The 17,365-nt window shown below is 39.4% G+C and overlaps 2 protein-coding genes across 2 annotated transcripts; both read left to right on the top strand.

The window, feature by feature from the left end:
• The first annotated feature begins 882 nt into the window (after positions 1–882).
• On the top strand, positions 883–9,726 carry ercc3 (excision repair cross-complementation group 3). The gene is made up of 15 exons (XM_058403988.1): positions 883–1,061; positions 1,492–1,700; positions 2,868–3,104; positions 3,240–3,289; positions 3,395–3,530; positions 3,628–3,795; positions 3,883–4,087; positions 4,277–4,591; positions 4,730–4,914; positions 5,036–5,238; positions 6,307–6,403; positions 7,451–7,568; positions 7,664–7,782; positions 7,894–8,043; positions 9,121–9,726. The coding sequence occupies exons 1-15, from the start codon at positions 1,034–1,036 to the stop codon at positions 9,256–9,258; spliced, it is 2,358 nt and encodes a 785-aa protein (XP_058259971.1). The 5' UTR covers positions 883–1,033; the 3' UTR covers positions 9,259–9,726.
• An 845-nt stretch (positions 9,727–10,571) lies between these two features.
• On the top strand, positions 10,572–16,378 carry LOC131361203 (cytochrome P450 27C1). Its single transcript, XM_058402181.1, has 9 exons — positions 10,572–11,106; positions 12,276–12,466; positions 13,061–13,260; positions 13,420–13,629; positions 13,714–13,877; positions 14,087–14,250; positions 14,350–14,428; positions 14,672–14,875; positions 15,097–16,378. The coding sequence occupies exons 1-9, from the start codon at positions 10,861–10,863 to the stop codon at positions 15,211–15,213; spliced, it is 1,575 nt and encodes a 524-aa protein (XP_058258164.1). The 5' UTR covers positions 10,572–10,860; the 3' UTR covers positions 15,214–16,378.
• Positions 16,379–17,365: the final 987 nt, after the last annotated feature.

The following is a 17,365-nucleotide window of genomic DNA, read 5'->3' on the forward strand; positions in this document are numbered from 1 at the left end:
TAAGCTTTTATTTAATTTCTATTGAATTACATTTTAGTACAGACTTTATCATTGCACTAAGTTTATGTGACTTTCAGTTATATTTTATATTATATTGTATATACTGTATATTATATACTGGCCTTGACTTGCAGTGTCCGCTTGTGTCCACTAGATGGAGACAAAAGCTTTAATTCACTAGGATTTTTATTTTATTTCTTTTTTTTGTTAGTTTTAAAATTTTTGTTAACTTTTTTATATAGTTATTGTCTATACACTTGACATCTATAGCCACAGCTTGTATGCAAGCTGTATAACTGAAACAACCTGAATAATTTTATAATATAATATAATAATATAATATAATATATTTTTTAATATATATTTTATAATATAATAATATAATATAATATATTTTAATATAATATTATTCATTTATACTGCTTTCTAAATGCTTTTATTATGTGTTATATATATATATATATATATATATATATATATATATATATATATATATATATATATATATATATATATAATTATAATATTATTGTTTTTATACGCGCTCACTGGCCACTGGCGTTTACATGCAGTTCCACTTATAGCCACAAGGCGGAGCTACATTGCGGTTTTAATCTACATCTTCTGGCACTTTAACTGAAACTACCCAAATAATTTTATTATATATTATTCATTTATACTGTTTTCTAAATGCTTTTGTTATGCGTGTTATTGTAATATATATATATATATATATATATATATATATATATATATATATATATATATTGTTTTTACACGCGCTCACAAACACGCCAGTTTATAATGTTGCCGCACTGGCGTTTACATGCAGTTTCACTTATAGCCACAAGGCGGAGCTACAGTGCGGATTTAATCTACATCTTCAGTCAAAGAAGGAGAACTCAGTAAACATGGCGGATGCAGTTCATACGCAGTCTTAATAGCACTGGCAAATTTAGTGTTATATTCATGTAACACGTTACAAATCGTCCGTGTGTTTATATCAGTCTTGTTTCCTATCTAGTTGAGCGCTATGGGGAAAAAAGAAAAGGGTGATCGAGGTAATTATACTCCTTTATTCTGGTGTACTAGTATAAAGCCTCAGATCATTATGAACGGGATCCTGAAAAGTCCTCTTGGATATGTAGTGCACTTGAATTTTAGTAGAAGACCCAATTTAAAGTCTTATTTAGTGCACTAGGAAGCCATTTGGGTCAGTCAGCCAGGTGTCTTGCTATATAGTTAAATATATTTTTAATTGAATGATGTATAAAGCATTATTCTGTGTATATATAGTACATAGTTGTCGAGTTAACTTTTTAAGATTTTTGTACCATACTCGATCATTTGTCCACTAAATCATCTGTAAAATTATGTCTCATCCTCACTCCGTATAAAGTGCACACTAGGGAGTCGCTTGGGATTCAGCCATCATGAATTTTCAAGATTTCAAGTTTTTGTCTGATCTTAATATGATCTTGATCTTTGCAGATAGAAAGTCAAAGAAACGCTATTATGATGATGATGAGGAGGAGGAAGATGAAAGCTATGCCCCTGGCAGCGAGTCACAGGAGGCCATACCCGCAGCAGCCGGCAAGCAGGTCGATGAATCCAGCACCAAAGTGGATGAATACGGAGCCAAAGACTACAGATTACAGATGTTGCTGAAGGCTGATCATTCCTCTCGACCGCTGTGGGTGGTAAGAGAACTGACTCATGGGACAGCCTGGGAGGTCTGTTTGATGCACGCGAGCTTCCAGCTGAAAGAGGAGTTCGTCCCCAGGAGTGCATGTTCAGAAACTTCAGATTTTATTTGTCACGTACACAATCATGCACAGGACGACATGTAGTGAAATGTTTTTTACAACTGAACCGCGATGGAAATAAAAATGTAAGAACTAGAATATAAAACATAAGAAATACAATTTAAATAAAAATAAATCTAGAAAATTAACATATAAGAAATAATGTAAATAAAATATATAAAACTAGAATATAAAATATAAAAAAAAAATACAATTTCAATAAAAAATGTAAAACTAGAATATAAAATATAAGAAATACAATTTAAATAAGAATGTGAAATAAAATATAAGAAATCATTTAAATAAAAAAATGTAAACTATAATATAAAATATTGGAAATACAATTCAAACAAAAATGTAAACTAGAAAATTAAAATATAAGAAATTATGTAAATAAAAATATAAAACTATAATATAAAATATAAGAAATAATTCAAATAAAAATGTAAAACTATAATGTAAAATATTAGAAATACAGTTTAAATAAAAATGTTAATTAGAATATAAAATATAAGAAACATTTTAAATAAAAATTTAAAACTAGAGTATAAAATATAAGAAATACAATTTAAATAAAAATGTGAACTAGAAAATTAAAATCTAAGAAATATTTTTAATTAAATGTAAAACTAGAATATAAAATAAGAAATACTAGAAGAAAAAGAAGAATCTAAAATAAATTTAAAAAAAAAACAAGTAGAAAAATAATATAATACAAAATCTATAAAATACAATAAATAAAAATAAACAACTATAGAATAGAATAAAATGGAATACGCAGAATGTTCAGATTTATGATAACCCTTGTTTTACAATGGTTTATTTTCATTTTTGTCTTAATCTGCATTAAAGCTGGAAATACAATCTGTAGTCTAGAAATAGCAATGCTCTGACTCCGTGGAGATAAAAAAACAGTAACTAAGGATGAAGGAATGAATGAAGAGCCTAAATGTTCTGCACAAGAAAGCACATGGGTTTAATAATCGTTTGAAATGAAACAGAATATTTGGTGGAATGTTTCTTATAGATGTAATGATGTATCGTCCTGTGTGTGTCCATCAGGCTCCTGATGGTCATATCTTCCTGGAGGCGTTCTCACCTGTCTATAAGTACGCTCAGGATTTTCTGGTGGCCATTGCAGAGCCGGTGTGCAGGCCCAGCCACGTGCACGAGTATAAACTGACCGCCTACTCGCTGTACGCTGCTGTGAGCGTCGGCCTACAGACCTCAGACATTATCGAGTACCTGCAGAAACTCAGCAAGACGTCCGTCCCTGACGGCATCGTTCAGTTCATAAAGGTACGAGCAAGACCAACCGACAGTGAGGAGGATCAGTACAGAGAGTTGCATCCGGAGACACGTTCGTGTTTGTACACGTTTCTGTCGTTGTGATGAAAGCTGACTGTGGTTTATCTTGTCGTTGTTGTGTTTCAGTTGTGCACAGTGAGCTACGGGAAAGTCAAGCTGGTCCTGAAACATAACAGGTGTGTGATTCGGTGTGATTCTCAGACACACTCATTTGTCACACTCATTGTGAGAAATCGGCCAATCAGAATCAAGCGTTTTCTGCTGTGTGTGTGTGTGTGTAGGTATTTTGTGGAAAGTGCTTTTCCAGATGTGATCCAGCGACTGCTGCAGGATCCTGTGATTCGAGACTGTCGTCTCCGCACCGCCGAGGGAGAAGAGCCTGAGCTCATCACGGAGGTCATCTCCAACAAACCTGCAGTGAGTTCACACACACACACACACTTTCAGGAAGTCTTGCATACCGTCTGTCATTTTGTGCTCGAGGATGGATATAATCGGATGTCTGTTCTCCCAGATCTCTAAAACCCTGCAGGATAACGGTGGTGCATCCACGTCACAGTCAGCAGACGGTCAGCGCGGTAGTGCCCAGGTCCCCGAGGACATCTTCAGCTACTACGAACAGATGGACAAAGAGGAGGAGGAAGAGGAAGAGACCCAGACGGTCTCTTTTGAGATTCGCCAGGTAGGAAGCAGCAAATTTAATATGCTGGTAAAGTTTAACTGCTGTGTGCTGAGACGCTGAGGCTGTTTTTGGGTTGTTCCGTCTCAGGAGATGATTGAGGAGCTGCAGAAGCGCTGTATCCAGCTGGAGTACCCTCTGTTAGCCGAGTACGACTTCCGTAACGACACGGTAAACCCCGACATCAACATCGACCTGAAGCCCACCGCCGTGCTCAGACCGTACCAGGAAAAAAGCCTGCGCAAGATGTTCGGAAACGGTCGAGCTCGTTCCGGAGTGATCGTCCTGCCCTGCGGTAAACATCCAATACGCGTTTAAGATGGAATACATTTGAGTGCTTTTGAATCTGTGTGTTAATATTTTGATGTGTGAAAGTGTAAGCCATGATGTTATGTTGTGGGTGCACAAACGTTTGTTCTAGCTAATAAAAAATAAGTACTGAATGAAATGATTAGCCAGGAAAATAAAATGATGTGTTCTTAAGGAGCGGGAAAGTCTCTGGTAGGAGTCACAGCAGCCTGTACTGTGAGGAAGCGCTGCCTGGTGTTGGGGAACTCCTCTGTGTCTGTGGAGCAGTGGAAAGCCCAGTTTAAAATGTGGTCCACCATCGACGACTCGCAGATCTGCCGCTTCACCTCGGACGCCAAGGACAAGCCCATCGGCTGCTCGGTGGCCATCAGCACGTACTCCATGCTGGGCCACACCACCAAGCGCTCCTGGGAGGCTGAGAGAGTGATGGAGTGGATGCGCAGCCAGGAGTGGGGGCTCATCATCCTCGACGAGGTCCACACAATACCAGGTGTGTTTGTGTTGTTTTAACAGGTCCTGCAATGTATTTCCATCATCCAATGGTCAGTAGATGAGTTCTAAAATATGAGACTGCAGAACTAAAGGAACTAAATAGTTTTTTCTTTTCTCCTGTCACACATACATGCAGCGAGAATGTTCCGGCGTGTTCTGACCATAGTGCAGGCCCACTGTAAGCTGGGTTTGACCGCGACGCTGGTGCGAGAGGACGACAAGATCGTCGATCTCAATTTTCTGATCGGGCCCAAACTCTACGAGGCCAACTGGATGGAGCTGCAGAACAACGGCTACATCGCCAAAGTGCAGTGTGCCGAGGTGAGACGATAACAGGACAGGATGAAATATTCTGGATCTCGTGCACTTCCCGTGTACATGTGCACGACAAACAGAAGCGTACATACATATGAGCCCTCGTTAACCTGCGTGTGATTCTCAGGTGTGGTGTCCCATGTCCCCGGAGTTTTATCACGAATACGTGGCTATAAAGACGAAGAAACGGATCCTGCTTTACACCATGAACCCCAACAAGTTCCGCGCATGCCAGTTCCTCATCCGCTTCCACGAGAGACGCAACGACAAGATCATCGTCTTCGCCGACAACGTCTTCGCGCTCAAGGAATACGCCATCCGCCTCAACAAGTAAAGCGCTTCCTTTAGTGAGAAAGAGCCAGATTGTGATCGTGATGAAGCCACCGGTGTTTAAAACACAAGATACACAATTTTAATGCAGCGATCTGTTAGATATATTTTTTCACATAGTTAAAATCATATCACTATACAGTCCAGATTCAAGACGCACAAAATAATCGATCACTGATTGAGCCAAAAATCAATTCAGTGGAACCTCAGCATGTCCTCCCTTACGTATTTTCGTCTTAAGAATTGAAATTTTGTAAGAAATTTGCATCGGCATATGAAGCATTTTTGCCATACGAGCGAACCGAACTGAACACCGGCTAAGTTGCGCGTACGTCCAGGAGCTGTTCAGAACTTGTTAGCGTCAGTGGAAAGCCAAGCGAGAAGAGTTTACAAATTTTAATGGATATTTTTTTCAGTCAGTGAAAACTGTTTGGAAAGAGTCAACCCACGATATCAACGGTGTCTTCAGCATGCGTTCAAAAGCTAGTTGATTTTTCAGGCGTTTTTTTGTTGACAGATTGGTGGTGTGGGTGGTCTGTTCTATTTTTAGCCCAAGCTTGGTGGCACGACTTCCTGTGAGGAGCCTTGACATGCTTGGCTTGGGTCACTTCTTTGTTAGCAGCCATACACTTCGTATTGGGAATATTGGTCGTATTTTTGGGCGGCTGGAACGGAATATCTGCATTTACATTATTTCTTATGGGAAAATTCGTTTTGCAGTACAAATTTTCACCTCAAGAACTCGCCTCCAGAACCAATTAAATTTGTATGCCGAGGTTCCACTGTATATAAAGCCAAAAGTTTAATATTTGGGCCAGTTTGGCTTTTTCAGGTAGGTTAAAGAATGAAAATAGTCGATATTCACTTTTTCTATAAATTTTTTTTATTCTTTCTGCTTCTCCTCAGCTTGGCAGAAATCTCATGCTGACCTGATTTGAACTGGCTTTCTTGTTAATCTTCTCTGGAGCAGCTTAGTCGACAGCGTTTGCAGTTTTCACTTCTAGACCCCATGTGACTCGCCCGTGTCTGATTAGTAACGCTTTCGTTTATTTTAATTGCCTTCTCCAGACCCTACATTTACGGACCCACATCCCAAGGGGAGCGAATGCAGATTCTCCAGAATTTCAAGCACAACCCAAAGATCAACACCATTTTCATCTCCAAGGTAACACACCTCGTACTCTGGTTAGGGGTCAGATACGGGCATGTTCATCTTTTCCCCCTCACGTAGTCCTAGAAACACGGTCAGGTGGTCTTATTAACCGCTAATCAGATCAGCTTCACTTCAACAGAGCAGCCAGTGTGGGTTTGTGCTGCTCTCAGCTGGAAAGCTTTTAAGCAGTGGTTCTGATGATGCTCATTGCGAAACAAAATGTTTGGGGACACCAAGTTGCACATTATGAACTGGAGGAAATTATTCTTTTAGAAAGCACGTTGTTGGTCACATGCATGATGGTTACATCATTTGTTTCACTCCTTCTTACATCTTCAGACCCACATCACCCAAGGAGTGAACCCAAACTCTGTCTATAAAAACATAGTCGCCGAATTAAATGCAGAATATAGAAGAGTATTGTTACTCTAATGTCTTATCACTTATGTTTTATATGATTTTAGAGCTAAATTTATAATTGAATGAATGAATCATAGTCCCCTAGGTTCTGGTTTACAATATCTATCTATCTATCTATCTATCTATCTATCTATCTATCTATCTAACTGTCTGTCTGTCTGTCTAATTGCAATCTATCTATCTATCTATCTATCTATCTATCTATCTATCTATCTATCTATCTATCTAATCATAGTCTCTATCTATCTATCTATCTATCTATCTATCTATCTATCTATCTATCTATCTATCTATCTATCTATCTAATCACAGTATCTATCTATCTATCTATCTATCTATCTATCTATCTATCTATCTATCTATCTATCTATCTATCAGCTACCAGTTCATTTAGTGACGTTTCTGTGCATTTTTTATTTTAGTTCAAATCTTTCACTCAAGCATCATTTTCAACAACAATTGCTGTGCATAGAGTGATATCTTTTCAGATTTCGGACCATATCTGCGTTCTGAAAAATACATTTTGTGCGAAAATTTTATAAAATAATTCACCTCTATCCCTGAGTAGGTATTTTACAGATTTATTTTGAAGTTTAACCCCTGAGTGAGTCACTGACACTTTTTCCTGTTCTCCCTCAGGTAGGAGACACGTCCTTTGACCTGCCCGAGGCGAACGTTTTGATTCAGATCTCGTCTCACGGAGGCTCACGTCGTCAGGAAGCTCAGAGGCTGGGCAGAGTGCTGCGGGCCAAGAAAGGTAACGATGGCAAAGAAATCAGAAGTGTGTTCTGAAATATTTTTATTCCTGTCTGCTGCTGTGTGTTGGACTAAAGGGTTTGTGTGTGTGTGTAGGAATGGTCGCTGAAGAATACAATGCCTACTTTTACTCGCTGGTGTCTCAGGACACACAGGAAATGGCTTATTCAACAAAGAGACAGCGCTTCCTGGTGGACCAGGGATACAGCTTTAAGGTTTTAGGCTTTATTTATAACTTTTATTTTATTCACTGTAGCTTTTAGGAATATTTAAAAGTAATAAGGGGACATGTTTTACTAAACAATCTCTCTTTGTTTTTCTTTAAGGTAATCACTAAGCTGGCAGGAATGGAGGAGGAGGACTTGATGTTCTCGACACGTGAGGAACAGCAGCAGCTGCTACAGAAAGTTCTGGCAGCGACCGACCTAGACGCAGAGGAAGAGGTGGTGACCGGAGAGTTCGGAGGAAAAACTCAGGTACGTGTGTACTAAGAGTTATAGTTTGCACATTTTTGTAGTATAAGATTAAAATAAAACTCTTTGGGATGTGCTGTTAGAGGAAAATAATGAAATTTCAGGATGTGACAGTAACTCGTGTGGTGTTTCATCACCCTATCGTTGATTATTTTTCTATAACAGCATATCCCCATGTGTTTTAATCCTTATTCAGATTGATGTAGTAGATTTCATTTCGAAGCGTACGATGATTACGTGACACAGAAAAAAACGAATGTTCACCAGAAGAATTTTTTTCATGTGTACACTCAGCAGAATCTAAGCAGAGGACGCGTACAGGTAGTTCCCATCGGGATCTGCTGAACCAGCAAAGCGGCATTCTGGGTTTAAAGTCTGAACCTGCTGTTAGTGTCCAAGCCGCGTATAAACATGAATGTTTGCACTGACACATACGCTGATAGATAGATAGGTAGATAGATAGGTAGATAGATACAACTTCATTGTCATTGCAAACTTTAGCATATACCAGAAGTGCAAATAATAGAAATTATGCAAATGAACAAGTGCAGATAATTACACCGATCAGCCACAACATATGAGCACTGAGAGGTGACGTGAATAACACTGATGATCTCCTCATCATGGCACCTGTTAGTGGCACCTCAAAGTTGATGTGTTAGAAGCAGGAAAAATGGACAAGCGTAAGGATTTGAGTGACTTTAACGAAATTTGGCCAAATTGTCATGGCTAGACGACTGGATCAGAGCATCTCCAAGACTGCAGCTCTTGTGGGGTGTTCCCGGTCTGCAGTGGTCAGTATCTATTAAAAGTATCCATTTAGTCCTGTAAGTTGCGAGGTGGGGCATCCATGGGATCCAGTGGAGTCCGTGCCTCATCGGGTCAGGGCTGTTTCAGCAGTGATAGGGGAACCAACACAATATTAGACAGGTGGTCATAATGTTATGCCTGATCGGTGTATGTAAACATCAAAAATAATTTCTTTCTTAAGCATTTCTTAGATTTTTATACTAGTGTGTTATTTGTCTCTTCATATCGCTATATTATTATTTCTATATTTTTCTTGTTCATCCTCTCCAGTTTTCTCGCCGTGCCGGCACCATGAGCTCCATGTCTGGAGCAGACGATGCAGTCTACATGGAGTACCAGACGTCACGCGGCAGCAAGATGGCAGCCTGCAAGAATGTTCACCCTCTCTTCAAACGCTTCCGAAAGTGAGCTTGGAAAAGAACGGTGCTTCTGAGACTCACTCACACGAAGTCTCAAACCTGAGGTCCGGATTTGGCATCTTTATAGAATAAGACCAACAAGGTGTTGCTGAGAGACGGGATAGAAAGAGTGGGTGTGGTTACGATATAGCGTTGCCTTAACACGTACTAACGGAAAAAGAAATAATGACTGAAACGAAGAAAAGGTGATGCAGTCAGGCCACTGAGTTTCTCGGAATATACATTGAAATCTGCTTTTCGTGTACTGTATGATTTAAAGCGTGCAGAGAAGATTAGACGCTAAACCTGTGGCGTGACTCGCCATGCCCTGATTTATATAAGAGATATGGACTAAAATCCATAATGTTGACTTTTTGCTTTTTGTATCTTGTTTTGTATGAAGCTCAAGTTCTGTCTCATGGACTGTTTTATTATATTTCATGAAAATATCAATAAATGAAGTCTGTGTGAATCTGTATTGTTCTGTAATCGTGTTATGAACTGATCTGAAGTGTTGTCTACAGTTAAGCAGATCAGGAGATTTTCTTCTTATCTTTGGCTTTAGTGCTACACACTCTTTCGGTTAATTTGGCCCCAGTTGAACTCAGGACACTGTCTGGCTTGCCAAATTGGATCAAATCCCTGAGGTTTAGTCTTCTATAGTTTTTAGCTCGAGTATTAATTGTTGATTGGATGTGCAAGTGTGAGTTGTGTCACTGTTTACCTCCTAAAGAATAAAACTGCAATTAAAAAAGGGGAAATAATTTCCATGTTTAACTCTGTAGGAAGCAGCTTAAGGTACGCTACATTACCAAACATTTGTGGATGCCATGTGACCCTCACACTCATCTATAAACAGTCATTTCCTCACCAGCCTCTCTATTTTTCTGCCCTAGACATTAATAATAAACAAAGCACCAACTCCTCAGTCCTGAAAACTTTCCAGTGGCAAAAAACTGGAGACTTGTTCCATCACGAAAATGTCACCATATCAATGATTCAATAAGATGTTTATTTATTTAGATCTATTGTGATTTTAAGACTTTGTGGATCCTCTGCTGTACAAATCTCTGTAGAAAAGATAAAGGGTTAGAAGAAGCGCATTGATAAACACCCCAGATTTGCCTTCAGCAGGAAGTCTTATTCATGCTGTTGTAGAAAATCAACAATTTCTGTTCAAATCAAGATAGAGAGTTTAACAGGGCTGTGAAAAAAAAACCAATTCATTATTATCAGAAGGTCAATAAAATGGATGTTTGGTGCTATAGCGGTGCTGAGGGTTGGTGAACTTTGATAACTTGCAGGTTTGTTCATCATGAAGAGCTCAAAGTTTAAAGGTGACCAGAAGTTCTGCTGTAATGAGTCGGAAAAGATTCATATCCTCTTTTAGACCTTTATAAAAACCAGTGATGGATGTACTCTCCAAGGATCTTTACACTTCCTTGGCTCTTCCTCGGAAACGCCCACTTTGGAGAACTTCCCCTCAAATGTTCCTGTGTTGAAGAATGTCCTTCAGTTCCTCTGCTGGAGCTTTGAGACGTGCTTTCTTCCCTTTATCACTATCTCTCTTTTTTTCATTCTCAATTTTTCCTTTTCTTTTCCACCTTCGGAGATGGCTCTCCGGAACGCTCTTCTTCATATCAGCCGCAAATCCGTGCACACTGAGACGACTTCGCTGCAATTTCGCACGCTGTACAACTCAACCGTACCGGAGGAAACGGCACGAGCCGACACCGACGCCGAGCTGAAGCACGCGGGCCCGGTGAAGAGCCTGCGGGAAATGCCCGGTCCCGGCGCCATCGGGAACCTCATCGAGTTCTTCTACAGAGACGGTTTCAGCCGCATCCACGAGATCCAGGTTCATATGTACTTCTATATAAAGAATAAATAAATAAAAATACATGGTCATTTTGTTTTTTGTTTTTGCACCGAATTTTATATAACTGGGTGCAAAATTGTGCCTCCCCAATGGTTAAACAAACAAATAAAAATAAAATAAAAATAAAACAATAAAATAATAATAATAAACCCTTCGACTTTAAAATAGCTTTCCAATGAGCCCCAGGTGTATGTGATATTTATTTACGTAAATTATTATTTTTTTTCTTTTGTACAGAATACACTAGTTAGTTAAAATAATCTGCAAACATTATTTCCATAATGACCTTCATCAATACCTGAAGTGCCTGAAAACTTCACTGCACGTTATTATTTAAGACATTATTCGTGACTTAATGCTACCTTCAAGTGCTCCTTGTTAAGTTTGGAGTTCACGATTACGGGTGTGTGCTCAAGTGTTTGTTTGTTTGTTTGTTTTTTAATGGCTAAAAATTTACCACCGTCTGCTGTAGGCCATGATTTTTGTTTGCTGATTTAGCCTCCAAATCATCAGAGTTCACTGTGATGCTGTTTAAGTGTCCTCGCCTCGAAATTACGAGCTATCTTGAAGGCACCACGTACATTTATATTCCTGGCTTAAGTCACGCATTAGTTTGAGATTTGTTGAATTTTTTTTTTTTTACTTGAGGGTAAGAATGTAGAGAATACTTTGTTTAGCCTACTTATTTTAGCCAAAAAAAGTTTTCATTTTCTTCTTATTAAATAAACCACGTTTTACCTTAATAGTGGGGAAGCAGGAAGAATTGATTTTATATATAAACCTTGGTTTGTATAAATAATAGAAGAATATGCATATGGGTTAAATGCTACTTAAGTTGGTGTGGTACTGGAGCGAGAGAGAGAGAGAGAGAGAGAGAGAGAGAGAGAGCATGTGTGTATGACAGAGAGAGAGAGACAAAGAGTGTGTGTGTGTGTGTGTGTGAGTGTGTGAGGGAGCGAGAGAGAGAGAGAGAGCGAAAGAGAAAAAGAGAGAGAGAAAAAGAGAGAGAGATTATATTCCTAATCCCCCTTTACTGGTAATTCAACAGCAGCACAAATAGGAGGATTGATGTATTGAACATCATGTAGTGTACGTGCTTTAGTATACTGCAACTCATGAGCATCTTTTTCCTTTCCTTATTTCTTCAGATGGAGCACAGTCAGAAGTACGGGAAGATCTTTAAGTCCCGCTTTGGGCCTCAGCTGGTCGTGTCGATCGCAGACAGAGATTTGGTGGCACAGGTGCTCAGGGCTGAAGGTGTAGCGCCTCAGAGAGCCAACATGGAGTCATGGAAAGAGTACAGAGACATGAGGGGACACACCACTGGCCTCATCTCGGCGTAAAAAAAAAGCCTCATTTACATTTCTGTGTTTGTGAAAGAATGTTGCTTATCTTATTTACATTTCTGCAGTAGATCTATTTTTAGAAATGTTGGTCATGATAACCAAGAGAGAATACACACAGGCTCACATGCTGTGTGTTTGAGTTTGGAGATCGATATTAGTGTATTTGTGCATTTGTAGGCCCTTATGATGACATGATTTTGTAGAAAATGTAGGCATAAAATTATTATTTTTTTCATATATATGTGTCAAGCAAAAATATTGAAACTATGAGATAAAAGTCCCACGTCTGGCCTGGCCTTCCTGTTATCTACTGGTTCGTTAGACCAAGGTAAAATAATTCACAGGGCAGAGTTCATCTAAGTTTGTATTAGGTGAAAGTAACTGCTACCGGAAATAAACATGTGCCTTTCATGTCCTGTGTCCTTTCCTCTTTGGATAAATGAGTGATTTTTATTTGTTCTGATCATTCAAAAAATTTTAAGTGCTGAAGTTATACTGGAAAGATTAGCGTCTCTGTATGTATTGTATATTCAAGATATGAATATAAATAACAAGATGTAACAAGTAACAAGATGTTCTTTTTTCAGCGAGGCTGACGAGTGGCTGAAGATGCGCAGTGTGCTGCGACAGCTCATCATGCGCCCACGCGATGTCGCGGTATTTTCTGATGACGTCAGTGAAGTGGTGGCAGACCTGGTGATAAAAGTACGCAAACTGCGCAGCCAGCAGCCTGACGGACTTACAGTCCTTAACGTCAACGACCTGTTCTTCAAATTCGCCATGGAAGGTGAGTGTTTGAACGTGTCAGAGGAATTGTTTCACACGTTATCTGAAACTTGGTAATATTTACACTCTCTATTAAAATGAAAATGGCCCTTTTGGCCTTCCATATTGGTTTTTCAAGCATGCAGTTGAGTTCATTTTGTGATAAAAACCTTAATTGTAGGTGTAGCGACCATCTTGTACGAGACCCGCCTGGGCTGCTTGGAAGACAAGATTCCCAAGATGAGTCAGGAATACATCGAGGCCCTACATCTCATGTTTAGCTCCTTCAAGACCTCCATGTACGCCGGCTCCATCCCCAAATGGCTGCGACCCATCATTCCCAAACCGTGGGAGGAGTTCTGCCACTCCTGGGATGGCCTCTTCAAATTCAGTAAGCACAGAGGGGGAATTCTGGGAAGGAGTGGGCATGGCCAGGGGCTTGAAATCATGGTTGGTGTGTGTGTGTGTGTTTTAGGCCAGATCCATATTGACAGGAAGTTGGGAGAGATCAAGCAGAAGGTCGAGAGAAGAGAGGAGGTGAAAGGAGGTCTGCTTACTCACCTGCTGGTCACCAAGGAGATGTCTCTGGAGGAGATCTATGCCAACATGACTGAAATGCTCTTAGCTGGTGTGGACACGGTACGATTATTCAACAACGGTTGATTATTTTCCTATAGCAGCATACCATGTTGTCCACCATGTTAGTTTTTTCACGAGCTTGTGTCCTGATCGGTTGTAAGAGTTTAACATCACTCTGCGCTTTCCTGAAAAGTATTTCTAAAAAAGAAATGTTGAAAAGGACATGAGACATATTACCATCATTAACAAACCTCTCCTCCACCCTCTAGACCTCTTTCACATTATCTTGGAGTACATACCTCCTGGCTAAGCATCCCATGGTGCAACAACAGATCTATGAGGAAGTGACACGGGTACTCGATGGACGAGTCCCGACTGCAGATGACGTTCCTCAGCTGCCGCTCATCAGAGGGCTTGTCAAGGAAACGCTCCGGTACAAACATCTCACACTGCTCTCACTTATCCAGTGGGAAATGTTTTCCTCTCCTAACTGTGAAGGTGTAAATAAATTTGTTGTCTGTGTCGAACACAGGCTTTATCCTGTTCTTCCTGGAAATGGTCGAATCACTCAGGATGACCTCGTTGTAGGAGGTTATTTCATCCCCAAAGGGGTACGTCTTGGCTTTGCATGTTTGTGTATCTGCTAGGGCATTCTTATGAGAATGATATTTGTTAGAGGAAAGGTAAATAGTTTTCCAGTTGCTTGAGTAATTTTTCACATTAATATGTATCCTTATTTTATGCAGTTATTTCTAAGCATTGTTCTGAAGGGTGCCAATATTTATGGAGTTGACCGTGTTGTACAGAAGTTTGCCGGAATTCATCTCCAGCCATTTATTTCTCTCTGATTTCAGACTCAGTTGGCTCTTTGTCATTACTCCACCTCTATGGATGAGGAGACTTTTCCCAAAGTGAAAGAGTTCCGTCCTGATCGGTGGCTCCGTAAGGACACATCGGATCGAGTGGACAATTTCGGCTCCATTCCGTTCGGCTACGGCATCAGGAGCTGCATCGGCAGGAGGATAGCAGAACTCGAGATGTACCTGGCTCTCACTCAGGTGTGTGTGTTGTAGTTTACAGCCGTGTAGTTCATCTGGCTCAAACAATATGAACTTTAAAACCTGTCGTATCACACTAAGTTCAACTAGAGTTCATCAGATTGTCTCTTGCGTGATCTGCTGATGAGCTGAATTGAATTCTCAGAAAGACTTCTGAATTAGACATCACTTCTCGGTACTCTGTGTTTCTGTTCTCATAACACCTGTGTGATCTCTTCCAGCTCCTTCAGAAGTTCCACATCGAGGTGTCTCCTCTCACGGGTGACATCCGTGCCAAAACTCACGGCCTGCTGTGTCCCGCTGCTCCCATCAATGTCAAGTTTATCGACCGTGTATAAACCCTCATCCCCTTCCTAAGTGTATATATGTCTCTGAAATTTTGTGTTTTTAATCTCTTTTTAAGCCCTTGAGAAACATAGGATGTTTTATTAAATCTGATTCGAAAAACTTAATTTGAGCCATTGCACCACTTTTATTATTAGTATTATTTTTATATTTAAACATCATTTAAAGCACTTCTTTTCAAAATTAGAGTAGAGAGTACTTTATTAATCCCTAATGGGCACTTTGGTAGCTTCTTCTTCTTCTTCTATTAGCTATACCCTTTTTTGTGACTGGAAAAGAAGACTATATAGAAGAATATAATGAGTAGTTCCATCCAGACGAGCTGCACTATAATAATGCTGATAATAATGAGATAAGTACAATCTGTCGCTAGAGTTATAAAAAACAAAGACAAGCTGCGAATGATGTTATTGTAGTTGCATAAGATCTCTCATCATGTTACGCATGAAACGAACAACAAAGTTCATCTAATCGAGCGACCGCATGATAATAGACTGTTAACTATTTTATTAAAACTACGTGAATCTGCTCGGTGATCGCAGTGTAACTAGCCAAACAGCAGGATGTAGCGATGTTGCCTGGGTTTAAAGCAAAACAGCACTAAAAAATACGTAAAAATAAATAGCTATGAATCTCTGACCTCACTCCTACATGCTTTTTCTAGTTCATAAGGATGTGTATAATGTATAATCATTATAGTGTATAATCTGATGCCTGCTACAAGAAAAATATGACGTTAGGTAGCTTTCAGTTGTAAATAAATTGTAGTGAAGGATAAATTGTAGGCAAGCATCCAAAATGATAACTGTTCTGTTTTAACTTTATGCCTTTCTCGTCCTCAGCTTGTCCTAGGGAACACAGCCCAAGTGGTGTTATTACTGTGTCATAACAGCGTCATTACAGCAAACCAGCTCTTCTAAATCATTTATAATCATTTAACAAACGATGTGACACATAACAGGACTGTATTGATTGAATGATTTTACCTATCATGTGTTAAAATATGTTTTGCTTTGTCACATTGGAGCAGTGGTTCAGTAACATGCAGGAATGTTTCGAGAAAAGTCTCGGTTTTTGTGTGTAAGATGGTTTGTTGCTTTACAGTTATGAATAGTAAATATCAATACCGTGTGTGTAAATACTAAATAAATCACCTGAATTGAACCTTTTGTAACATTTAAGGACTTGGTTAAAGATCGGGAAATGAGCAGAGTTGTGTGCACTATGTGCCAAGGTGTTCAGTGAAGTGGAATATATAATGATGGAAAAAAAAGGAAGTTCGACTACATCGTGTAGATAAAGAACAATAGTGATTGTGAACATCAAAAGTCATCCTGCTGCAGTTCTTCACAGTACCTTTCCATCCACTGTAAAAACCACCATTGTTTTGATATCAGCCTCAGCTTCAGACGCTCCATCAAAGAGCCATGGTGCTATAATGTGATGAATATGTAAATCATATACATTTAATATCACAGCATTAGGGTGATAATAACGATAATACACAGATCAGGTATAACATTGTGAGCAGTGCCAGGTGAAGTGAATAACACTGATGATCTCCTCATCATGGCACCTGTTAGTGGGTGGGATATATTAGGGAGCAAGTGAACATTTTGTCCTCAAAGTTGATGTGTTAGAAGCAGGAAAAATGGACAAGTGTAAGGATTTGAGCGAGTTTGATAAGGGACCAAATTGTGATGGCTAGACGACTGGATCAGAGCATCTCCAAAACTGCAGGTCAAATTGCTGAATAAGTTAATGATGATTCTGACAGAAATGTGTTAGAATACACAGTGCATGATGGGTCAGGGCTGTTTTGGCAGCGAAAAGGAGTTTCGTTTTGAATTTGTAAGATCAGAGTAGAAGATTATATAAATTCCATAAGTGGCAAAGAAGACATCACCCTCAGAGCACATATGATAATTAAGTCAGCTTGTGGATTTTGCTTTGAGTCAGGTTTGTTCCCCAAGCCCATGTGGGTTTCTTTAGGGTTCTCCAGTTTTGTGCAAAAACATGGCAGGTGTCACTAAGGATAGACTCCAGGAAACCCTGATCAGGATGATGTGAATGAATGAATGAATGAATGAATGAATGAATGAATCAGTGATTTCTCTCATTATGTTGATGACCATGAAAGAAAGG

This window comes from Hemibagrus wyckioides, linkage group LG11, assembly GCF_019097595.1.
Source record: "Hemibagrus wyckioides isolate EC202008001 linkage group LG11, SWU_Hwy_1.0, whole genome shotgun sequence".
Taxonomy (NCBI): domain Eukaryota; kingdom Metazoa; phylum Chordata; class Actinopteri; order Siluriformes; family Bagridae; genus Hemibagrus; species Hemibagrus wyckioides.